Source organism: Serinus canaria, chromosome 1, assembly GCF_022539315.1.
Source record: "Serinus canaria isolate serCan28SL12 chromosome 1, serCan2020, whole genome shotgun sequence".
Lineage (NCBI taxonomy): Eukaryota > Metazoa > Chordata > Aves > Passeriformes > Fringillidae > Serinus > Serinus canaria.
In genome coordinates, this window is record NC_066313.1 from 79830105 (window position 1) to 79856927 (window position 26823).

General features: G+C 39.3%; 1 protein-coding gene across 1 annotated transcript; it reads right to left on the bottom strand.

Moving 5' to 3' along the window:
- Window positions 1–5586: 5586 nt before the first annotated feature.
- Window positions 5587–25063, bottom strand: GYG2 (glycogenin 2). The gene is made up of 9 exons (XM_018908811.3): window positions 25057–25063; window positions 19275–19416; window positions 17387–17561; window positions 15981–16143; window positions 15340–15466; window positions 14231–14453; window positions 11838–11978; window positions 9981–10091; window positions 5587–8172 (listed from the first exon to the last, which is right to left on the bottom strand). The coding sequence occupies exons 1-9, from the start codon at window positions 25061–25063 to the stop codon at window positions 8011–8013; spliced, it is 1251 nt and encodes a 416-aa protein (XP_018764356.2). The 3' UTR covers window positions 5587–8010.
- Window positions 25064–26823: the final 1760 nt, after the last annotated feature.

The following is a 26823-nucleotide window of genomic DNA, read 5'->3' on the forward strand; positions in this document are numbered from 1 at the left end:
GAAGATTGCAGAATTTGGGACCTATTTATGAGACCACTTCATAAGCCTGCATGTCCCACTCGAGTGACAGTGCCTCTGGTTTCATAGGAGTGCCATTACGGCTCCTGAAAAATATTTTTGTTAAATGAAAAAACCACTATGTTTTCAGTAGGAAGTGTTTAAAAAAATTCACCTCACAGACTCATCACTTCTGTATACAGGTCATTTTCCCCAAGCCAAAGAAGTGTCAGCACTCTGTACAGTCATTAGGGGAAAGGAGGGTATTAAAATACCTAATCCTCTCCTGCTGCCCTTAGGTTAAATAAATTCATCTCTCAGGATATAATCCCAACCATGCTCTTGCAGGGATTTTGTGTCAAATTAGATTTTCAAATGGATGTTCCTGTATTTTTCCTCCCCCAAAAAAGTAGATTGTGGGCAAGAGACTCAGATTCAAGCTTCAAAGTCTTCCTGAACACTGTATATTCAACTCCTACTGTACAGGAAATGGTCACCCAGGCTTTAAATAGTAACAAGGGCTGGTAAGAGCTGCAGAGCAGGTACTTCAGGTGATGTGTTTCCTTAAAGCTTGCTGTCTCGAGGAGCCACACCTGTGCAGCTCTATTAAGGACCAAGGTTGCCTGTGTGTAATTTTCTGTCTTTTAGAAACAGGAAGAGACAAGAAGGGCCATAGCAAGTCTCTCTCTCAGCTCCTGAGCTGCCCCAGCAGATCCTTTTCACCAGCTCTGGGACAAAAGAGCTCTGGATGCATATCTGGATTATGCACCCTGTGCAGTGTTTCAGGGTCACAACCTCCTGACTTACACCTAAGTGTGCTAGGTTGAGGTGTGGTGAGTCACTGCTGTTTTTAAACAGCATAGGTTGTGACCATGATGCAGCACCAAATGCAAGTCTCTAAACAGCTGACCAGGCAGTTCTGCAGGTTATTTGTCATTTCACCTGTTCTCTAAAAGGTGACCAAGAAAATTATGTGGAAAACATTCCACATAAATCATAGGGCATGCATGAAAAAGAACTGACTGGATGCCTCAATGTCACACTTAATAGAAGCATCCAAGAATATGTTTGTTTTCACTTCCTGATAGTGTTTAAATTTGCACCAGCATTGCTACATACTTGTCAGCTTTGACACTTCTGTGTGGCTGACAGGGACTGAAACCAGAGCAGCTGCATTTGACTGGATTCATGCAGGGAGAAAAGAGCATAAAAGACCACATGTTTTAAAGCCAGTTTGGCTGATTCAGAGATGGAGGACAAATCCTACTGCTCAGTGGAGAACAATGCCAAAAGCTGTCAAGCCAGTAGCATCTACATTATTAGTTAAGCACAAGGTTAAGTTTTTTTTCATTTCACTTCACTGGCTTCCCCCCTCACCCACTCTAATCATTAGGTTAAGTATCAGAAAAAAGTTTTTCACACAGAAGGAGGTTGAGCACTGGAAGGAGGTTCCCCATGCAAGTGGTCACAGCACAAAGCCTGTCTGAGATCAAACAGCATTGGAAAAATGCTCTCAAGCCCATGGTGTGATTCTTGGGATGTCCTGAACAGGGCCAGTTGGTGGACCCCATGATCCTGCTGGGTCTTTTCCAGCTCAGCATGTTCTATGACTTACACACAAGAACATGCCCAGTCCCACACTAGGCTATGATGAGAGCACTTACCAGGGGCTGGGATGGTGTTTAAGCACTCACTCAGGATGCAAGCATAGACCCAAACTTTAGGAAGTCAGACTAGGAAGGCCAGCACATCAGCAAGACCCAGAACTCCATCTCTAAACACAGTGTGAAAAAATCACCCTGTATAAATGTAAACTTAAAACATTGGTCTAACTTCTCATTCCTCTGAAAATTAAATTGGCTGAACTGCTGTATAGAGTCAGTATAAGCAGTCACGTAGATATCCATGTTGCCTTTCTGACATCCAAACAGACAATTTTATCTTGGCTGGCATCTGTGGAAAATCAGAGGCACTTTCAGGCAGAAGGAGGAGAATTAGGGCTGGCAACATAGAGAAACAGTTTTGTGGACTGTTAGGAGACAGCCAGGCACAGGGAAAAGTGCTTTTCCCACACAGAGAGGGAGAGGGCAGACAATGCACACAGAGGATCTGCAGGCAAGAAGGAGAGCAAAGTAATGGCAAATTGCCTAATTGGATGCACATCTCTTCAAAAAAACAGAGAGGACAGGAGGGAAAACTATTTTAACTCCTAAATTCCTTTTGCTGTCTAAAGCTAAATGTATCTTAAAATGTACAAATTTTGAGGAGACAGTGGTAAGCTGGAAAAAGAGGTTAATTATATTACATGTTTCATGCAGATCCTAGCCATGGATTGGTTGCAAAATTTTTTGTCTGTAGCCATTTTAACAAGAACATGTAAGCTCTGCAGAAGCTGTTCCTCTGATCTTCTGGCAAATGTATATTCCCCATAAAGCAGATGAACCCAACATCACACTCAAGTTGTCCTTATGAGCCCTTTGATGTAAAATGCACTTACAGGCAAAAGCTCTGTCACAAAACCTTCTTGAATAACACTGGAAATTCTTCATTCAGTTATTTAGGTTTCCTTGAAAAATTGTCTATAATGATATTTTTCAAAATATATAAATTAGGCTTTATTCTTTTATTTATAAGAATAAAGCCTAAATTGTATGCTTTCTCCCTTCTTTTCTCATGGTTTCTCCCTTTGTAGCAAGGCACAAGGACTACATAAAATGGCCTATTAGGAAAACCTGAGACAACTGGTCAATCTCCAAGCTATACAAGAATGTGTCTACACATGGTTTAATATAGACACCATAGAGAGGGAAGTATTACTCTGCAACAAATGAAGTTTATTTTACTGAAAGAGCTGTGGTTGTACTGTGTAAATGTTTGGCATTCATATTGTATGAAGCTGACTTCTACTTTACTCATTTGATCATTATTAAATGACCTTTGGAATTGTTGCATTAGACTGAGTCAACAGAGTAATTGTCAAGTCTCACAGGACAGAGAGACAATAAGCTTCTAAGAAGCCTCACTACATCCTGTTTAAATATTAGACACATTGCTTTGCTCCCTGCTGGGACTCAAGGGAGTGCCAGCACACAGATCACAAGATCCCATCCTCTAAGGATGCAAAATGGTTGTGTAACAAATAAACTAAGAAAAGCAATTTGAGCTCAAAATTTATCCAGCTTAAAATTCCCTCTGAGTATATTTGAGAGGCATTTACATAAATGACCAAGGAGTAACAAGAAACCTTTTGCTCATTACAGATTTTAGGTTAATATACACATACACATGTATATAATGTTGAACTCAATACGACACTGAAAGTTTTTTGTAGGATGTTTTGATTGTAATGTTACATCTAATTAACTCAATTAAAAAGACTCAGATTTATTCAAAACCTTGTTTCTCATTGAATTACCCTACTACTGCATTACTAAGATTTTTTGAATGCCAGAATAGAAATGGCAACTCTCCATGCTGAGATAAATGGGGTTACTAGAGGATCCAAACAGCCCTGGCTTCTGCTCTGCCATTTCTCTAAAAGCTGTAAGTAACAGATTTGGAAAGTAGAAAGAATTCATGGAGGATTGAAAAGAAAAAAAAAGCCTCTAAACTAAACAAAACAAAACAGGTACCCATCCATGACATGCAATTAGTTCTGTTCCAAGTACTTAATCCTGTGAGAAGGCTCTGAAAATATTATTGCCCTAAAATAAAAAAAAATATCTGGTTTACGTATTTATCATTGTTCAGAATGATGCACAGTGCCATAAAATTGAACAAACATTTCTCCAAGGCAGTTAAATGTTATTCCATCCTGAAAAGTATTAAAATAATCACAACTAAGAGACTGGCTATCTTGGACTTTTAGGGTTATTATACCTCCAGTTCGTTGAAGTTGAAAGGCTTTTCAACAGAGAAGGCTTCTCAACAGAGTAAAATTCAAGAAAAAAATTCTTGCAACTGTATTTTTTTCCCTTTATTAATATAACTCTCAGTTTTCTAGAAATTATTATTTATAAGTTTAAATCAATTATATACTACTGCATTTTTTTACCTACCTTTGCTGTAATTATGGTATGATGCTATTACAAAACAAAAGTTTACATGAGGATGCAAAACATAACTTGAGTGTCACAGCTTTTAATTTTTAGCACAAAAAAAACCTATTTAGGAGCCACCCATCTTAGGATGAACAGAATTTTAGCTGAAACATTTTGCAGCCAATATGCTGACAATGGAGACTACTTCAGTGAGCAGTCTGTACTGACACATATTTTTGGAGGCTATTAAAAAATTTACTATCATGTGTTTAATCTCATATATTGGGTTGACAAAAAACCAACCAAACAAAAAACCCCCAAACCAACAAAAATCCAAACCACAGAAATAAATTCCAAAATAACAAAAAGAAAACTGGGGCAAACTGGAATGTGAGATTTGAATTAATAAGATATGAATTAAGAAAACAGGTCCATTTAATGTTATGTTCAAGGTCATAGGAATCAAAACAGTTCAGATCAGGAAAGCAACAGAATCAGATCCTTTAAGAAATAAGTAGACATACTGCAGACTTGCTGTTGAAAACCAAGCTGTTTATAGGAGCACACAAAAGTCCCAAGCACCTGCTACTAACCCAGCCTCCCATTCATGGATGGAAAAATCAAGGTGAAGAAAACCAAACAAAACAAAGCATTTTTTCAAGCACCAGCTTTGAAAGAACCATTGCTGTGAGCTGACTGATATAGAGAGACAAAGAAAACTTATTTCCCAAGAACAACCCAGATGGAAATGTCCTCACAAAACATTAGACAGTAAATAAATAAAGTGATATTTCAAGAACATCAATCTCCTTTTTCCTGTAGGCTAGGAAAGTTCATTAACCCACACGTCTAAAATTTTCAAGAATTTTCCTTGTGGCCCTCCCACACTATCTCCTTCTTATACATGAAGAGCACCCAATAAAATTTTTGTATGGCAAATAAAAGCTGTGAATAACTCCAAGCACATGACAGAAGAATCAGCATGTTTTATAAGCTGTCCTCTCTAAATACAAATTCTACCCCACAACAGTAAGTCATAGTCTGGCCTGTTCAAAGATGAATAGTGCCACCAAAAAGACTACACTTCTTAACTTTCTTTACCCTAAAAATACTCGAGGCTATACCACACTTTAATGTGGGAAAAAAATTCACGGTGAAGCTCAGCAGGATTTTTTTCTCAAGACACATCTCGACTTAGCAAAGCTCAGCACTGTGGTTCATGGCCACATGCAGCCCACAACGCCCCTCAGACCTGCCTGTGACCCTGGAGCTCAGAACTGATGGCCATAAAAGCCCAGAATGCTGCCTGAAGCACAGCACTGGATTCACATACAAAATTCTCCCTTTTCACACCCTGGTGGCAACAGCTGTGTGCTATAAGCGTCTGCAACAATACATTACCAGTAACTGGTTCAATTTTTTGTGTGTGAAGACAGGACACAAAAATTAGGGCAAGGCCCTTAACAGCTATGCTTTTCCATGAAATACAATAAGCCAGCTACTGTTTGCTAATACAAGAGATTCTAAACATGATAATTATGTATGTCCGTAGAAATAATTATTACTCTCAACTTTTAATTCTGCTCAGCAGGTAATGCTAATGTCTCAGAAGCAATTGAATAAAATTAAAAAATATATTACAGTAACTAGTTATTCACAAGTAATATTCCCTGGCATAACTTAAACAACCTATAGCTCTTCATTGTCTGTTAAGCACATGACTTCAGATGTCTTTTCCATTTCTTTTATTTCCATTACATTATTGTACTACAATTCTTTGCAAAACATTGTATATGCCACACAGAGTACCACTGTACATATTATGAGTTTGAAATGTACTCAATGACACATTTGACTAAATTCATATGCCTATTTTTAAAACCTTTCAGTTACTGATTTCACATCAGTCATTTTTTTTCCATGATCCAATCAGTGTATCAAATAAGATCTAGTAGTTAATATAAAATGTACAGTTACATGAAACATGAGTCCACATTGCTGGCCACAGCTTTACATAGTCTTCAAAAGCGTTAGGAGTATATTAGCAGCAATGTTCATAAAACAGAGGACTTTCTCAGAAGTGCATAAGGATCACTAAGAAACAGGGATAACCAAATGCCACGTGAGTAAGGGCACATGGCAGCTGCTGCACTGGGCCACAGCACCAAGAGGTAGAACACACCTACCTGTGTTAAAGTGTGAGCGTCACCTACCCAGGAACACAGGCTAGAGAGGGTGCCAGGGTTTGGCAGAGGGAGAACTGTTCTCAATTTCTCGGCTGTCCCCAAACACTAACTGGACCTAGAAGCTTGTGTTCAACAGACACACCAGTGAGATTCCCCATTTAAGAGTTTAAGGATAAATGAGAACTAGATAAAATCAGAAATATCCTACTGAAGTGAAAGCAAATTCACTAATGTGAATATTAGGAAGTAATTCTGATACTCAAAGATTCTTTTACTTCTCTTAAGGGACCTTTTGACTCTTTCATTCCTTTCCTGATTTGGGCATTTATTCCTTGCCCTACCCTCTCATCCTTTTTGATGGGAGGAAAAAGAAATAAAATTTTCTTCTTCCCTCCTATCCTGCTATCATCTATGCATAATGGTACATCATTGCTTTTAGACAGGATTCCCAAGAAATTTCATTAGGTATCTCTCTGCCAAAATTTGTGATGTATTTAGATCAAAACATTTCAAGTCCTGCAACATCATTGCAGAATCCTTATTCCAATACTGAGCAAGGTCACAAACAACTGTCAAATCTCTTATTATATTAGCATAAATGTAAAGACTCTTTCTTTAAAAGTTTTTTCTTTTTAAAAAAATTATTTTACTTGTTTGTTAAAGTAAACTCACTGAGATAAGTCAAACTTAAGAACACAAATACATAAAACACTCTCTCATAAATGTCCTTAATATAATGCAGTCTCATCAGTAGATTTTTTTTCTGGAGTTTGGAATTCAGAGATTTATTGATTCCCACACACAGCTATTGTTAAAAGATCTTCAAAGGGCCTGTTTACTAAAACAAGTGCCAATTTTGTTTTCAGTTGCACTCAAATTGCCTGCAGTATAGGGCAACAATGCTAAGCCAAAGAAGGCCTTTATCAGCTGCAGTCTGAAGTACTGTAAACAAATTTATAAAAAGCACCAGAAGGTTTACACCATGCTGTGCGTGTTTCTTCTTCTGACCACACAATTCAAAATATGCAACTAAAGATTACAATATTTTAAAAAGCATCAGTATCCTATGACAACAATATAAAAGGTTAATATACATTATCAATCTGTCCTAAAGAGTTTTAAACCATGCTTCCTCACTCTAGTTATGGAGCTGAGCAGCTGCCTATATCTGGGTAGAGCATCCACTAGTGATCTCAGATGAAGTCTGAAGTTCCTCTAATGCTAAATGTGTTTAAATTAAAAAGTTTTGTTGCATATTCCTATGAGGTCAGGATTTCATCACTTCTTTCTCGTATGGAAGTCTACATCATGGTCACCCTTGAAGGTGTTAATTTGGTTTCTAGAATAAGTTCTTTTTATTCAAATACTTTATTGCAACTTCTGAATGTACTTTGGGAATAATCTCATCTTGGGGGAAGTTAAATTTCCAAAACAATCTTAACTTCCAACATGTTTCCTACACGTGACTGTTTCTGTAGAATGCAGATAGGGTGCATCAGGGAAGAGTGATAAATACATGAGAGTTTAAACTCAGAAAGGTACCATTCATTATTCTTTAGAAGGCACTGTGTAAGAACAATGAAGATGAGACACATGTAACAATAAAGTTGAGGCACATTTATCAGTTAAAAACCAAGATTCTGTATCTGTTAAGGTCCCCCAAAAATGTATGAGGATCCATAATCACCTCTAACTGATGTCACCTCTAACTGGTGAAGACAGCCAAGTATTCAAGAATTGCATTTATAAAGAAATCTATCATGATGGGCATAGCAGTACACCCTGTCTTAGTGTAAAAATGCATCCAATTTCTTTTTGATATGTTCAAAAGCATCTTTCCCCATATAGTCCATGCGCCCTTCCTCCCATTTTCTCCGTTCATCTTCTGGAGTTGGTTTTGCTGGTTTGAAGTGAATAGACAGCTCTGAAACAAAATGGGCAACCTCATTCTGTGGAAAGAAGAAGAAGAGTGGGAAAACAGTCATCTGGTTTTTCTCATTTCAATACTGTGATGTTAAACCTTAAATGGTAAATTTCTGCACTGTACACTCCCAGTTAAAACAATGAAATAAACAATATTCAAAGGTTCACTCCTGTTTTGATAATGTGACCTCATTTTCCCATGGTTTTACTACTTTCCATTGCATCTTTGAACACACCAAATATTTATTTTACTGATCTTAGATCATGGCATACTCAGCCATGATCTAAGATCAGTAAAATAAATCATAAAATGAAAATAAAATAAACAATACAATGAAAATATTATAAATACCACCCAGTTAGAGTAGAATATCTGCTGCAAGGAAGAATTTATAATTTATCTGCCAATCTTGTCTCCAACAAGCTTTCATGTGAACGTACATTTCTAGGATTTTTGGTAATTAGTTTTATTTGAATAAAATAAATAAATAAAACTCCCTCTCTCCAGTGAGATCAATATAATTTAGCAGATGCGAGACACATTGTTTAATAAATTACTTCAAAATATGGACACTATTTATTATACCAATGGCTAGTTCATTTTGAATGATACTCCAAAATTGTAAATGCTGGTTCAAAGTCAAGTCATCATAGGTGCACAAATGAAAGACACATTATTAGTGATAATTTCTACCATGTAAAACGAAAACTGTGTCCCCAGTTGACCAATGCCAGCAAAAAAAAAAACATCCCAACAATTATAACCTGTAATAAAGATGAAATACAACAAGGACTAATCAAGGCAGCCACTAAAAACCTTTCAGTGTACTCAAAGAGGCTCACAGGAAAACAACCCGTCTCATGCTGTAAACAAAACTGAAATCAGCAAGAATGGCTTTCTAGTGAAGTCTTCACAAATTCAAGGTAAAAATGTTTCAGAATAGAATTTAATAGGCAGGAATCAATGTCTTAAACTGCCTAAATGCCCTGGAATATCCATTACATCTGCCAGTCTGGGGCAGATAAGGCATAGGACTTGTGGAAGACAAAGTAAGGTATTTCATACAACCAACATGCAGTAAGGTGTCAAGATTTCTTTCTTCATCATTGGCAAGTTTTATCAACAGCTTTGGAAGCGATTAAAAAGATCACCAGAATCATAATAGTTTTAGAATTAGCCGGGGCCCAAACACCCCTGGCTGCACAGGAGCTACAGTTTTGTTTCTCAGTCTTTAAGTATTTCACTAGAGTGCTTCACAATCATACAAAAGCCCTCATTAGGAATATGGCTGTGTAGTGTGCCTTAGAAATCCTTGACACCCTGTCAACCCCATCCACACCAAGTCTGCCCCTGTTGTCACACTGCCCTCATGTACAAGTGTCCATAAATGCAGTGCAAGACCACAAAGGAAAGCCTGGTGACTCAGGCTCCTGCATGTTCCCTTTCTACTTGCTCGGAAACATCACTTCAGCAGGTAAAAAAACCCACAGCAAAACAAAACATAACAGAACTAACGAACACAAAATACCCAAACAGCTTTGCTTGTGTTAGTATTGGAGAACTAAAATTAACATCATGCACTGATTACTCAGGGGTTAGCACAGGAAAATACACATTTAAAACTCCAAGGTTTTGAAAAGAAAACTAACTTTTGATCCCTTTTGAAAGGGATCACAACACAGTATTGGAAAGTTAAGAAATTACATGGCTAAAACATGAAGGAATTTATTTGCATATTGTATTATAATTAGTTGAGCTTTCCTAAAATTATGTTGGCAGCAAAGATGCACATGCACTTATCTATAGATGTTGAATGCACAAAGCTGTATGTACCATTTCTGAGGTTTCCTGAAATGCAGGCTGAAATGCAGGTTGTTCTGAAGGTCTGTCAGGCTCAGAGGGACGGGCGTTAGAATCTCTTGGTTCGACTTTGTGTACAGGTTGCTAAAATACAGCCACTGAGGTTTTATTAAAAGAATACTTTCTCATAATTTCCTTTTCATGAGAATTCTCACAATACAATACAATCACTTTCAGTCTTGGGGGAGGGTAAAGCAGTAGATGGGAGAAAAGCAAGGAAGCACATTATCATCAAGGAGAAAATTCATGTCAGCCAGCTTTAGCTATCAAAAAATGGCACTGAATCAAAGCTCCTACTACAATCAATCTAAGATAAGTACCTCCAGAGGGCAGCTCATCTCATCCTAAAATAGGTTCAAAATGGCTGTCATTTTTCAGTGACTACACATACAGCCTGGGAAACAAGCTTACCATCCATGATTCCTACCATTCATGAGGCTAAACTTCAACAAGAACAATCTCATTTCAGGATAGCTTGCTCTCACATAAGCTTTTTATATGTATGAAATAAGAACAGAACAAAGTATTTCAAAACAGGGGTAAAATAGATTGCCCAAAAAATATTGTCCCAAATATTTGCTTTTGACAGATAGCAATACATAAATGACAGATCCCATTCTAAAGTCTTTTCCCCCAAAACAATTCCACAAGTATATTGAAGTTAGGAAACAAAAAGTGGAATGATGGTATTCTTAAGGAAGAAGGGAACCAAGCCATTAATTTCCAATTAATATGGTCTTCTGATAAGCCAATCCTAGTAATCAAAATATTAATAGAAATTTAAATTTTAATGAGATTGCTTTAGGAAAACGTTATGATTTTTTTACCCCAAAGAACCATCTTGATAATGTATCCCTATTTATTTTAAGCCTTTTTAGTGAAGTCATTTATTTGCACAGGGTGTAAATAAATGACTTCACTAAGGCACACAAGAAAATACACCCTGTGCAAATAAATGATTCTTAAGTTATGGAACTGTAAGGTTTGCAATTTTCCTTCAGCTCCTTCACACTTGGAGGGGAAAGGGAAGAAGGGGAGGAAGAGGGCAAATGAGAAAGGAAAATTACAGTTTTACTCTATAGAGTTACTATAGGCTAAAGAAATGAAGGAAAGAACATCTTGAAAGTTGTCTTCATCATTCAAGAATGCAGTTCACAAATTACAATGCAGATGACATTAGAACACTAATTTTATTTTCTCCCAGTTGTATCATGGGGTAATACAGTTTATCACACAATATGTAATGAATGACTTACACCTGCAGAGGCATTGTGTTATTATGTCCAACCTAATTCCTGCATAAAATAAGGAGATTCAGGGCAAGAGAAACACACAAATACAAGAAAAGTGACAAAAGAAGCAGAAAGACTGCAAAATTCATTAGTGGATTTTTTCAAGGCTCTTCTTGTTGCTCAAGTCACAGAAATTTGAGAAACAGTATTCTGGGTCAACACTTGTGGGAAAAAACTTTCTACAGAGGAATGATAGAAAGGATTATAGTTTTAAATATATTAATTCACAAAAGTATTAATATTCAAAATACTGCTTTGCTAGCAGATATTTTTGATACATTTGATTAAGTACTTAAAAACTTTGAATGAATTTCCTCTTCCTAAAATGCAAAGCAAACTATTTCAACTTCCAGACACATCATACATGCATAACTAAAGATTAAAGAAAATAAATAGGCTTCAGATTATTTTTAATGCTAGCGAGAAAATTCAATAGCTGCAGCCAAATGGAAGATATGATCTTCCAGATCAAAAAGAATCTCCTTTTAGTATATAATTTGACTTTGTTTCTGCATATAATAATAAACAACACACTCACAGCTTTGAAAGCGAGTTCCTCGGGTGAGCATGCTGTGGAATTTACTTCACTTGTCTGCTCTGGGAGCTCAGGCTTTTGTAGAGAACTGGCCACACAAGGACTGACCCTCTTCAGGGTAACTTCAACTCCATTGAAAGTGTGCTAATGAAAACAAGAACATCTCACCACTGAAATACAATTTTTCAGGACAGCAATAACTTATTTAAAACAGTTGCACTTCCTTAGAGGGTTCTCATATTTAAAGGAATAACTTAATAAATGCAAAAAAAAAGTATATGGCCCTAAATTTAGAGCATGCTGCAGTTTAGGTTTTTGCTTTTTTACTCTCATGGGCACACCAGCATCATGAGGTAAATCTAACAGGTATTTCCACCTTCATTTACCATAGTTGAAATATTTCTTTAATACGCAATGCCTTAAAAATTAAAGCATGTTAAAGTATATCATCAAAAAGTACCCACTCCTTCCTCTGCTTTCCAATGTGTCATGAGGTTAACAAGCCAAATTATTCTCTGGGGCTTTGATGGTAAATATTCAACTGATCTTAAGGGGATTATGCAATTAGTTCAATTATGTTAATAGTGTAATATTACAAAGCATTAAGAAAATATTTACATATGCATAAATGGGATCTAATTCGTCATGTCTATCCAGACAAAATTGAAAATTGTATTTCTACACATTTCTTTGTGCTACTGGTCTCTAAGAAATCATCTATTTATAAACAAAGGTTTTTTTATTCTATTCATGAAAAACACACTGCTGCATTTCCTTTGAAGAAAAAAAAGCATAAAGAGATCAATAAATGTTTGATGATACAGAAGTACTGCACATAACATCTTAAATAACACAAAATGCAATTAACACTGCTTTTGCAAACCTGATTTATTTGTTATGACCTCATGAAACAAGCTATGGTGTAGTACTGAAAAGGTAAATTTTATTACAGTTCAGGACCTAGTTATATGGTCTGTATCAATTTAGTTACAAGAAAAACAAAAGTCTGCTTGTTTCATGGGCCAGGTTATCCCTTCTCTGGCTAATTTGCATCATGTTCTGTATGCACACACATTACCATAAATTTAAGAAGATGGCTGCAGGATATCTTGGGAAAGCAGATAGTACAAGAAATCCTTCTTAAATGGCTAGTAAGTTTTCCCACACATATTGGGATTACACAGCAAGGTTTTGGTAGCAGGGTGATTCCAGGAGTAGCTTCTGTAAGAAGCTGCTGGAAGCTTCTCCCAAACCCAATGGAGCCAATGCCAGCTGGCTCCAAAATGGACCTGTCCCTGGCCAAGGCCAAGCCCATCAGTGATGGTGGTAGTGCCTCTGGGATAAGAGGTTTAAGAAGGAGGAGAATGCTCCTTCTTAAAAGGAGGAGGAAGGAGTTGCCTTGCAACTGGACAACTGCAGACAAAGCAGTGAGAATATGTGTGAGCTACATAACCCTGCATGCACTAGGGTCACTGAAGAACTAAGGTGAGGAGGTGCTCCAGGTGCCAGAGCAGAGATAACCCTGCATCCATCCCATGGTGCATCAGGATGTCCTTTTGTAGCTCCATGGTGCATCAGGATGTTCTTTTGTAGCTCCCCCTGGTGGAGCACAGATCCACCTGCATCCCATGGTGGACCCCACAGCACAGAAGGTGGATGTCTAAAGGAGGCTGAGACCCCATGGAAAGCCCATGATGGAGCAGGGTCCCAACAGCACCATTGGACCTATGAAGAGAGGAGACTGCAGGGGAGTAGGTTTGCTGGCAGGACTTGTGACTCCATGGGGACCCACACTGGAACAGGCAGTCCCTGAGGGACTGCATCCCACAGCTCATAGGAAGGACTCGTGTTGGAAAAGTCCATGGAGGACTGTCTCCCATGGGAGGGACTCCACACCCGGAGCAGGGAAGGAGTGTGAGGAATGCAACCCCTGAGGAGGAAGGAGCAGCAGAGACAACACGTAAGGAACTGACCACAGTCCTCATTCTCCATCCCCACATGCCATTGGTGGGGGGGAGTCAGAGAAAACAGGGAGTAAAGTTAAACCCAGGAAGAAGTGAGGGATGGCAGTAGGTGTTCCAAATTTGGGGTTATTTCTCGTTCCTCTGCTCTGACTTGATTGGTAATAAATTTGATTGATTTCCTGAAGTTCAGCCTGTTTCACCTTGGATGGTACCCGGTGAGAGATCTGTCCCTGTCCTTACCCAGACTCATGAGCCTTTCCTTACATTTTCTCTCCCCTGTCCATCTCAGGAGCAGAGCGATAGAGTGGCTTTGGTGGGCACTTGGAACCCAGCCAGAGTCAGCCTACCACACTATGTAATTTCTTCCTCTACCAATTTTCAGAACTTTTGGTTTTGGTTCCAGCATATTCCCACTAACTCTTTATCAGTTACCTTGCATTCCTCAGATTCTGCTTCTTCCATCTTCTGAAGTTTTTCCAACAAAGGCAATATACTGGCACTGTATATATTCCACCAGAGGGCAAGAAATGACAGCTGATGGGAAGATCCAGAGGTGGTGCCATCCTGCATAACTCTCTTTGTTTGAAGGTTGTATTTGTAGTTCCAGGGCTTTGTTGTTCCCAAGAAGTGAACAACTTTGGCATCTCTACCAAAACTGTAGAGATCAAATATACAGTTCTGTACATAAAATATTTCTTAGCTCTATAAATTCCGAGAAGAAGCATGCTTACTCACAGGTGATGTAATTTAACATTTTGCAACAGCAACACATTTGAGATTATATGTATTAATATTTTATTTCTATCTTCCTGGTTTAATTCACTTGTTTAACATAGAGAAAACAAAAAGTTACATTGCCATTTGCTTCCAGCTGCTAATTCTAGTAGGAAAGTTCATGAAGGAAGCTGATAGTCTCATGCAGTACTATTTCCAGTCCTCCTTCATGCTCTATTCACAAAAAAATACATATCACTTCAAATATTTAATCACCAAGATTGGGTATTACTGATCCCATATTAAAAATTACTAATAAATACACTGGCCAAAGTTCATCTTCCAATAAGAGTGTATTGTGCAACTGGAACAGAAATTCATAACACCCCAAATCCAACTTGCCTTTTACCAGATAAGATTCTCAACTGCATGGTCTGGAATCATATAGTTAGTAGCACAAATTTCATTTCATAGAAGGACATAAGGAATGGCTCAAAAAGTTTAAGCAATGCCAGTTGTTTCTCTAAGAAATTACTTGAGAACAAAGGAACAAGCTTAAAAGTAAACTTGTCAGAACGAAAGTAATTACATTTTGTCAAAATGAAAGAAGCTTCTTTGAAAGAACATAAAAGACAGTGCAGCCAACTCTGGGACTCTCCCTGTGCCCAGACATTCCCATTTAATTTAAGCTTCTATTGCATGGTTTCTACATAAGATAATTTGTGATACTGTAATTTATAATTAACAGAATATGCCATTATTAGTCTTTCTTACAAAAGGATGTTCTTTAACAAACTACAGAGGTTTACAGAAGTGTTATTACTTACTGATTGAAAGCAGGAACATAGGTGTATACAGAGCTGCTGCTCAAGTTATAGAGGAAAGGCAAGTGTTTCCCAATATCTGCTGTTGCCCAGCTGCTGAAGAAGCTGTTCAACAAGCCTTGATCACCTCCTAAAGAATATATAAAACAGTATTACCACAACATGTGTACAATCAAATTTGTATCAAAATTTGGATGGGAGTGAGACTGGGGCCTGAGATTGGTATGTTCATGGGACTCCAATTTGGACTTGAAAATATGGCCATGTGAGTATGTACAAGTGAATAATACCTGATTCCCTCCGATCTGAGCTCAGTGTAAATGAAATCCTATTGTAATATAAGAAGAAAGGAGCAGTGTTGGTCTCCCTCGGAGCAGAACACTGAAGATCAGGTATGTTTCTCTCTCCTAATCCAGACAGCAAAATTAAAACTAACCGAGCAAGACTCAGACACAATGTCCCTTCACTGCCCTTTTCTGGGAAGCACAGTCCAGAGTAAGTCAGCAGGTCTTAAATACCATCTAAGAGGCAAAGTTCTGCATCTTGACTTCCTGCATAGAGCCCTGAGAACTCCTGCCTTCCTCTATTCAGCCTGATAGCATGGAAACTGTCTCTCATTTCATTCCTTCTGCCTTGCCCCTTACCATCAAAGCTGCCATGCTCAGCAGCAAACTGGAGCAGCAGGTTGTAAGTCTTCAGGGAGGGCTGGAACACAAACACACCACTATTGAAGCAGTCAGGCCAGCCAGAATCAGGAGCTGCAGAAAACTCTTCTCGATCAAACAGCTCATCAACATTGCAAAGTACCTTATGGAGAGTAGGAAAAGAGAAAAAGATGCTAGAGTAAATGTCTGTCTAGAGCAAGAACTGTCAAATTAATTCCAATGGAGTAAATTGATAGCTTGGCCTAGTACATGGTTTGCAGAACATAAAAGCAGTGCCTTTGTATAATGTGCTAGAGGTCAGAACCTCTATTTTTGATATATTAAGGCAACAATAATTGTGATTCTCCATGATTTTTCTGATAAAATCCAAAGCCTGTGAAATTATTTCATGAAGCTTGAAGACCATCCAAGGTCCCTTTAAATATTATACCATGAAAACACACAATTTCCTTCTTTCTTAACTCACCTTTCCATAGTCCATTATTTTTGATAACTACAACAGAACTGAATGAAAATTGGGAATCTAAATCATTTTAGTAAGCGACAGACTGACTAAAAGGTAGTAGAAAAATTGTCTCTTGCTGCCAGCTTTCTGATATTGCTTAAGATCAGATATTTGCTTTTCTGTTTTTGTTTAAGCTTCACAAGGAAGTGGGAAAATCAATCAGGTTAAGGCAGAGATAAAGTTGGTGGAAAGACAGCTATGCAGTCAGTGAAAGTCAGGACCCCCACTTTTCACAGCCACTGTGAAAAACAGAAGAAAATTTTTTTCAAGTAAAATTACTTAATTGAATTTTTAAGACCAAAAATTGCCTCCCTCCATTAACATTAATGTAAAGCAAGAAATCATAAGCCTTCTTCCTCAAGAAGAATAACTTAATTTGGTTTCTAATTCAAATACAATCCTATTAAAACGCATGCCAGTCTTTCAGAGTGAGCCATGAAAGCACAAGGGAAGGCTGACATGATTGTCCCCAGCAAAATTATGACCATTTTAATCTCTATACCTCTAAAAACTTTAAAAAAAATTTAATGTCCAGAATTTCTTCTTTTTTTATTTTAAAACCATCCTGCCTTCCTGAAAGAATAACTCCAAACAAAAGTACGTGAGAGAGATCTATTTTAAACTTCTGTCAGAAGACCCAGTACATAGAGTTTGTGATCTCTTTTGAGGACAGTCCTGAGGCTACTCTCCAAACTGAATATATTTTTATGCAGCCAGCACAAAAATTGTGCGAATTGCTAAATCGTGCCAGGATGGGGCTCCTGCAACCTTGTGACCGCCAGCAAATCCGGTCACTTCACAGGCCTGAAGGCTGCCTGGCAAGGAAGCATCCCACATCAGAGACAGACACAAATGTTTCCATGGCTCCCTCTCCACTCACCAAAGTGTCTGCATCCATGAAGACACATTTGCTGTAATGAGTAAGAGTCCAACAATGAAGCTTAGTGAAGGTTACACCCAGCTCTGGCCTCTGCATCAGAGCCAAATGGACTGAGTCAGCGCTGTCAAGCACACCCACCTCGATCACCTCATCAAACACACTGCTGAGGACTGACCTACCAGAGAGAGCAGTGGAGAGAAAGAAAGGGGTTTAGACAAGTTCATCAGAGTTCACTTCAGGCATGACAACAGAGACACACAGCATGACATTAATTATAACAATAACCAAAGCTAGATTGATTGCTTAGAGTAAGAAGTCAGAAGTGAAAAGTCTTTGGAAACAGCCTGCTGAAGAGGCAGCTATCAGGCCATAAAACATTGTCTTCTCCACTGTGGGGGCCAGCACATCTCAAAAGTGGGAGCTGCTGTTTTTAGGAAAAAACAATCCTTCTTCTAATCACTTATCTCTTAAGGAAACACCAACAGAAATTAAAGCAGCTTTCATCCTGCACAAATGATTCTAAAGAACAGCACCATAGCGTGTTCACTCTGCATTTTACAGGATGAGACATGCAGTGCCAGCACACTAATTTGTACCTACGGAGCCCAAGTAAACACTGCTTCAAAACTGCCCCCTTTATAAGGTACATATATACTTGCTCACCATATACAGCTCCTCACTACTATGTAGCATCTCAAATGAGACCTTAAGCTAAACATTTTTTTTCTATGCATGTATTTAATGGGAATTCTATAAGTAATACCAAAGTAGGTAATTTTCCTTCAAGAAGCAAGAAAAAAGTTTTTAAAACACAGCTAATTTACTTACACTATGCCATTATAATCAAAGTCCTCAAGGCCTCAAAAGCACAAAAAAAGAAAACCTGTTCAAAATCTAGGTTTGGGATCATTAGCTTTTGCCTGATTGATCTTCAAGGAACAGGAACTAACTGGCAAAGAACTAAATTAACAGATTATTAGAAGTTTATTTCAGTGTTCGGCTTTCTTCTTCTTTTTTTTTTTAATGTTATCCTTGATTATAAATACATATTATAAATGATTTTCTTCCCACTCAACAGAAACTAAAAGAATTACAGATTTAATATCGACCCATGCATAAAATTGATACGGTATTCCCTCAGGAAGGTTACAGTGTTCTGACAATGTCCATACTTCAAAAGTCTGTAAAAACAGATTTTTTTGCATCCAGTCAGAGCAAAAATGTGAAAATTTATTTCCTGAGCCACATGCATTGCAAATACATTCACATAGCACGCAGAAATGAGCTTGCACACTTCCTAAGACATAGCAGAACTACAAGTTTAAGTTGCTAAGGTATGGCATGCCTTTAACAAGCCCTCCAAATAACAGGGCTTGAGTTCAGATGCAATAAGATTTCTGTAAATGCTATTCTGCAGTGCCTATAGAATCACAACACAAATTGTATAGTGATTTATACAAAAAAACAAAAAGAAACTAATTTCTTATCATGATAGCTGTGAACCAATATGTTTTAAGAACATTAATCATGAACTGGGCCTGTAGGTCTATGGAGAGTTCTGAGGTCACAAGTGGTTATGTATCCCTCTCTAAGAGAGAAAAAATTTGGAGAAAAACAATAGTAGCGCAAGAAACTAAAACCTTCATTCCAAATTTTCAGGTTCTCAGTTATAAGACAAATTCCAGCCACAAGCTCTACTTCTGCAAGTGAATTCTTAGTAGGCCTAGGAGCTTATAATGGATGTTATTTGAGACTCCTCTTAGAAATCACTAGCCAAGAGGGAAGTTCTAGGCCTAATGCTGTGAAATCCACAGAAACCTATTAAAATCTTTCATGCTGTTGCTTATTCTTCCACTATTTAAATCTCCAAATGCACATTAATACTTACCTCATCCCACTGGAAACCTCTGGAGTAACTAGAACTGCCAATTTCCTGGATGTCTTATGATTCCTCAATGACTGCCCAAGAACGAGAGCGCCTTGACAGTACACATCATCAGTAGCAAGGGTCACAAAGGCTTGATCTGTTACTGCAAAAAGATATTCAGGAGAGTCACTTTCCAACTTTAATGGAAACCCTTTTAGCTTGCTCCCTCTTCTTCCAGATAAACAACAATCTGTGGCTTATAACAACCACACTGTGATTATAAAAACCATTCCTGTGATGAGACTCCCCCCAAAAGGCACAATTGAACAGAAAACCCAGTGCATGTGAGTGAAGAATGTATGTTTCTGATTTTTATTATTTTTGTTTGCCTGATTTGCACAACAGCAGGTATAAAATTTTTGCAATAAAATTTTAAACAGATAATTCCCTAGGTCTTATTGCCAAAACACAATGTTAATAAAAAAAGATGATCTGCACATATTTAGATTTTGTGCTTAATGAACACAGTATAATACAACCAATAAGGAAAATGTTCTTGTTTATACAGTGCTGGAAGTTTAGGAAAAGAAAAAGATGCATATTAGCCAGAAATGTTCTTTCCATAATGCCACTGAATCAACCCAACATTATTTTTGCTCTGCCTTTTTTGTACTAGGGTATCTGGTGCTGGCTGAACAAGTGCAGAGAAATTCCCATCAAGAGCAGTACACCTCCCAGAAGCTGAGAATCCCTACCTCAAGTAACTCCAGGGAATTTAGGAGTGTTCCTTATTGTCAGGGAACACATGAGGAAACAAGTTACAATAAAAAAGAAAGCAATCTACACTCCTGCATAACAGGTAAATGTATTTTGTAGACACACTATTCCCATGGCAGGATCATAAGGGGCTGCTTCTTCAGCTCTGCCCTGTGATATAACCACCACTGTCAGAGCTCTGGGGAGGACCTATACCTCAGCAAGGTGAACAGCCTCCTTGGAGCAGAAGGATGATACACACTAGGCTGCAAAATTAACCAGAACAAGGATGAGCAGGTCACACAGACGAGGGGAATTCCACTGAGCTCTACACAAGTGTTCTATAAACACTTGGGTGGAAATACTTGTTTAGAACCACCATCATCTTAAGGGACAGGCAATTGCATTAAATAAATTAAAACAAGCAAACAATACCAACATAAAAAACCTGCCATACAGTTTCCAGGGCCCGTGAGAAACACTGGGAAAGAATCTCACAGAGCTAGATGCAGAGAACTCAACAAATGACTTCATGGCTGCTTCAGCCAGAGGCTGCCAAAATGAGTGAGTTCTAACCCCTAACCATCATCGAGGTGTGCAGTAAAGTATGGCTGATGCCCACAATAAGCTAACAGATATTTAGCATTTTTATTTTTCAAATCCTCCAAACGCAGAGCAAAACACAGGCCCACTGGTGTGCTGCCTTTTCTCCCCACTTTTTGTCCTCTTTCACTCATCTCCAGCCAGCCAGCTTCGTCTCAAGCACACATACTTTACATTTGCTGACATTGCCAAACATCCCTGCACCTCAGGAGAATCCCAGCAAGTGCCAGACTTGGCCAAAAAAAACTCCAAATCACCCATCAATCTTAAAATAGTTTGCATAGCCCACAGCTGAGCAAACTCCAGTAACATTTGTAATTACAATTTCCAGACAAAGCAAATGAAGAATTGAACTTTCAAATGTCCCATTATAATAACAGCCTGAGCAAGTTACAGGTGTTCCAGAAATCAGTGAGTAAGGAGTTGCTTTAAAGCAATAGATGTGAAGTAAACTGCTCCTACTGCCGTTTCCCAGAGGTTAAAGAAATAAATATGAGCATCCCTAAAAACCAATGTAAACCAGAAAACAGCTGAAGGCTACTTCAGCAAGAAAATTACTCTGAAAAGATGCAAAAGATCAGGAAAGCAAAGCAGTTTTGTGTTAGGCAACAAGCATCTTCAGCCAAAGAAAGGTAATAAAACAGCTACTGAGAGGAATGTAGGAGTTAGGTAAATATTAAAAAAAAATAATTATTAAATGAGTGGGAGTTCCAATCTTAAAATACTGTTTTAAATAACGGCCACAAAACTGAACACAATCTTCACATGGCTTTTGCAAGTTATTTTGGCTACAGAAGCTGAATCTTTATTTCAGTAATACATAGAAAAATACACAAACTACTAATTAAATGGTTCACCAAACTGGTATGGAAAGTTATCACATCCTCCAAATACTTTTGTGCCCTGTACCCCCGTGGTCATAGCCACAAGGAAGCAAACTGCCAAACAACTGCTGCTTCTAGGAAACTCTTGTTGATACCTCCCAAAGAACAGAAGCTAAGTGTCTGTTTTGAGAATCAGACGCTGGGATCAGGGATACATGTTATGGCCTTCTTAATACAGTGAACCATCATAGAGATAATTGAATAGATAATCAAAATATTGACTGGAAATATTTAACATTAAAATATTTCTGGTGCTAAGAGAGAAGCAAATCCTAATGATTTTAAAATCATACAGGGGCATCACTAATTCATTAAGGATCCACTGGGGGTTTAAAATAAAAATATTTTATCATTACCTTTCCTTTCATCTAATCCTTGTTTTCAAGAAAGGAGTGTTATTTGTCTTGCCTTGTTTACAAAATTCTTTGGAATACAGCATAATAAATAAACATGTCATTTCTATAACTGAAAGAAAGGGTCAGGTTTTTATATGCATTTTTGGAAGTAAATGGTTTACCTGAAAGTTTCCAGTTAGCTGACACATTAAATCTACTGTATACAGAGTTTCACTCACTGACTTTAAAAGAGAAAATCTTCTTTAAGCTTGAAAGCCAGAGGTGTAGATATTTAAATTCATTGCAACAGTTTTTTGGTTTGGTGGGGTTTCTTTTGTTGTTTTGGTTTTTTTTAGGGGGTTTTATAAGTGTCAAGGAGACCATTAAGCATAACTTTAATTCTTTGTACTGAATGACAATATGTTTTTTTTTTTTTTAACGGACAACACCTACTCTTTAGGGTATTAAGTTTTCAAGCAAATTGTTTTCAAGTTGGGGATCCTTATGGCTAATACAATACCACTGGCTACAAGTGAGCTATGAGAAAAGAAAGTGTATTTTTAGAAAACCTGTCATATGAATTTATAAATCTGCTCACTTGTCTTGTCTTGATTACCACAAAGCATATGATGATGCAAATAGAGAAATCATTATCATCAGTAGTGGCTCCTCAGTTTTATTACCTAACAATACTTTCTTAGAACAAAACAAGGATCTTCAAGGAATTAACTTGCTGAGTTATATTAGAACCTGCTCTGCAGGTACATAGAAGAGACAGCAAAAGCAATGTGAACCACTACAGTCAGGGTGATCTTAGGTGGAACTTGTAACAGGTTTTTTAGCCAAGATCACCAACTTCTTATGCTACTTACTCATAGAAGTAGTACCTCTGACACTGCCAGAGGCAAAATTCTTGGAAAGGAGTGGAAACTAATTCTAGGGCACTTAAAAACTTTACTTATAATAGGAACGGAGCAAGCAGACAGGGTGGTGCTCACTTTCATGTTCAGAGAAAAAGAGGATTAAAAAACACCAGGTACCCATTTTGAGACTCAGGAATGACTGATAACAGCAAGTGACCGAAGTGCACCTTCCAACTTCAAAACAAGTTTAAGTAGGGAGGGTTTTTTTCATAATCCATTAGACATAGCTTTTAAATAATATTTTTATATTTCTTTTGATAGGAAGCATAAATTTAGTCCAGCTGTAGCTTCTAGTGTAACAATTCAAAATTGCCAAGCTGCCCACTGCAAAATGGTAACAGCAGACCAGTCACTCCTATGCTATGATTTTTCTGTAAGAACATTCTAAGTTACACATTGTCATCTTATGCATAAAAATAAGAGCAGATAAATCAACAGCTAAAAGCTTCCAACAGGCTGGTAAGGTCACCAGTGCCTACTGCCATTCATACTGACCAACACTGTACAACTGCTTTCCTAAATTCCTCCCCAGTGCCATCTGTTGCTCTCTTGTCACCTCCACCCTTCTATTCCAGACAATGTGCAGGATGAGCAGGCTGCAGCCTTGACCTGTTCCCACTGAGCCAAGCACCTCTCTGAGATCCCAGGTGACAATGACACATCTCCAAATCACAGCATGTTTCCTGACACCAATTCTGCTACTCCCTCTCCTGCACAAGGACCCTGTGGATCTTCCCCCAGAATCACCCTGTGAAGGCGTGTTAGGCTGCCAAAAAGAGAACACAAGCTGTGAGCTTCTCATTTCTCTGGCCTAGCACAGCCATATCCTGGAACAGAAAGCTCTGCTCCTCCTGACACCCACACCCTTACAAGCAATTCAGAAATATTTCATTATAAGTAGATAAAATGAACAATATTTTCAGACAGTAGAGTCAGAGCCCTTTTAAAAATTATTATGCAAGTTTCCAGCAGAGAGGCAATTCTTGCCCTCTTAAACAAATGACAGCTGGCAGTGTTAATTCCCATGCTTTCTTAGATCCAGTAGTAGAAACGTTGATGTTACCAATGAGGATAAACAAGAAACACTTTACACAGACTTTTTTATAACAGAATTTAAATTGACATTCAATAGCATACAATATTCTCTTGGCCTAATGAAGTTCTGCCTCATCCAAAACCAGATTCTCTCTTATCTTTTATTAAAACAGTACTGAATTTTAGTAGGCAGACTCTTGTGTTGGAAGACCACTTGACTGCAGTTCTTTGTAGCTTTTATTATGTGTCTTTCAGTTAAAAACTGATACATTCTACTTCAAGACTCTGCAATGTTGTTATTCAACAGATCATAATTGATCCTCATGAAAATTCAAATGCAACAATATCGTAAGTGCAAACAAGCATAACACATAACACCCAAACTAGTCCCAAAACAGTAATAACACCAGTTTGAAAATTAGTAATAATTGGTAATAATTATTATAAATAATTGGTTAAGCAATCCATAGGCAGCACAAGGAACTTAATGGTAACATATCAAGTTAGATGTTTCCAGTCTTTCCAGTCTTTCCACACTTTCCTTTCAACCAAAAGAAAAAGAAATCAAATTAAAAAAAAATCAAAAAAAACCCAAAAAACTGAAACAAACAAACAAACAAAAAACCCTCAACCAAAATCACAATGCTCTAATCCCTTTATTTGCAGATTCACTTTCTTCATCTTCCCAGTGCTGAAGTGCTACATACATGAATTCAGACTTTGCATCTGTTCAGTCCAGATGACTGACACCCTTCAAATGGTTCAATAAACCAAGATTTGTGGGAACTGCTGCTCTCAAAAATGAGAAAAAAGGAAAAAAGTTGAGTATGTTCAAGAGACGGAAGAGCACCTGCAGGTTCTGTGATTACCCTTAAATCAGCACCTCATGGCTTTAAGGATAACTGACCAAGACCAACACCACTGCTGTGTAGAAGGGGCATGAGAAAGGTTTCCCTGCCTTAGCTTGAGACAGCCAGCCCCAGCCTGTCACCCCGGGGATCCACCAGGAAAGCACGCAGAGACCTAAGCAGGCCAAGCTGGACACACAAGCAGAATACATAAATGAGTTCACCTATTTCACCCCATCACCCAGACAGTTAAAAATCCTCCTCTGGAGCTGCACATTACAGCGCAGCACTCTGCTGATAAGAAAGCAGCAGGGACCCTCGCCGGCACCGGGATGTGAGAAGGGTAAAAAGCCGCGGGGGGCTCCCGAGAGGCTGCTCAGGGCAAGCCGGGCGGGGTTCAGCGAGACGGGGGTACTCACCGGACATGCTGGGCAGGCGGGGGCCGGCCGGGCAGGGCAGAGCAGGGCACGGCCGGGCAGGGCTCGCTCCGCGGCGCCCACCGCTCCTGCCGCCTCACCTGCGGGCGGGGGGGCCCGCTAAACCGCACAATGGGATTAGCCTCCTTCCTGCTGGAGGCACTGGCAGGTGAACTACATTCGCAGGGACTCCTGCGCAGCAGCAGAGAAAAGGCATTAGCGGCGGAGACTGTGGCGGGGGGGTTGGCACGACCCACCCCGCCCCCGCTGCGCTCCGGGCGCTGGCTTTGCTGCGAGGGGGGCCCGCTGCCGGGAGGGCACGGCCCGGGGCTCGGCCCGGCACCTCTCCCTGGACAGGCACACCCCAGAGCTCTGCCCGGCACTGTCACAGCCCGGAGCTCGGCCCGGCACCTCTCCCTGGACAGGCACACCACAGAGCTCGGCCCGGCACTGTCACAGCCCGGAGCTCGGCCCGGCACCTCTCCCTGGACAGGCACACCACAGAGCTCGGCCCGGCACTGTCACAGCCCGGAGCTCGGCCCGGCACCTCTCCCTGGACAGGTGCACCCCAGAGCTCGGCCCGGCACTGTCACAGCCCGGAGCTCGGCCCGGCTCCGCAGCCCGACACGGGCCCCAGCGGGCGCGGCGCTCCCGCTCCATCTGCCACCGCGCGACTGCACCCACCTCGGGATGGGAGAGACCCTCGCTCCCCTTCCTCCTTTCCCTCCCATCCCGAGGCCTGCCAGATGCTCTGCGTGCCCTCCGGGTCCTAGCCGCTGTGACAAAGCCTCCCCACCACGCACATGTCTGTGTAGAAACCGAGAGGAAGGGACACAGGTTGGGGAGACTCCGCCGCGCAGCGCCCAGAGGAAAACGCCAACTTCTATGGAAGAGCATGGAAAAAGGTCTCAGAGCATGAGTAGGGTGATTCCAGCGTGGTGTGTGGTCACACAGATACACGGGATTCACCGTGAATGAAGGGGGTCTGTCCCTAACTCCCTGGGGCCATCGTATCCCCTACAGATACTCTGATCACTTGTCACCCAGATAAGCAAGAAGATGTGTCAGGAAGCTCATGCTATTCAGAGGGCTGTAAATATTTTCACAAGTGCATAAATAAATGCACATTTACTTGCAAAGCATGCTTTTTTCACTAGCCTAGAAGTCATGTAATTTTGACATAATTCACCCATACAATGTCTCTGCAAGGTAATTTTAGGCTGATGTGGTACAGCCGAGGCATTTTGTTTCAAAATGTCCTGTGAACATCAATATCTATGTAGCAGAGGTAAACAAGTTTCAGGTAGTGTGCACTGAAAAAACTGCCTAGTGGTACCACTCAGCTATTTAAAACTTTATTTCCAACAATTTGCAAGACATCTCTGTTGCCACTCCAGGCTGCAGCATTTGTTCTCTTACACCCTGGAAGAATCCTAAAGGTCCATCTGTGAAGAGGGTGTCATTGCTCTGTAGTAATGGTGAAGTGTTTGAAGGAAGGAAGGATGGACATAAACACATGGGAAATTGAGTTTCATTATCCCACAGAAACAAAATTCTCAGAGATCTGTGTTCACCATTGACTTACATAGATAAATCAAGTAGACAACATAGTTAGCAGTACCATGATTACTCTTTAAGATAATTTACTGGCAGATCTATTTCAGCCGGGGGACTTGAAGACTAAGAAAAGTTTCTTCTTGGTAATAAAAGTGATGTTGATATTTAGATGATAATCTGTTTTACTTGTGTGCAAGCAACTTTTTTTACAGT

Coding starts and splice junctions, on each gene's coding strand:
- GYG2 (XM_018908811.3), bottom strand. Junction 14,454..15,339: donor TATGTTCCTGCTTTCAATCA/GTAAGTAATAAC, acceptor TGATCTCTACAG/TTTTGGTAGAGATGCCAAAG. Junction 10,092..11,837: donor AGGAACTCGCTTTCAAAGCT/GTGAGTGTGTTG, acceptor GCTGTATTTTAG/CAACCTGTACACAAAGTCGA.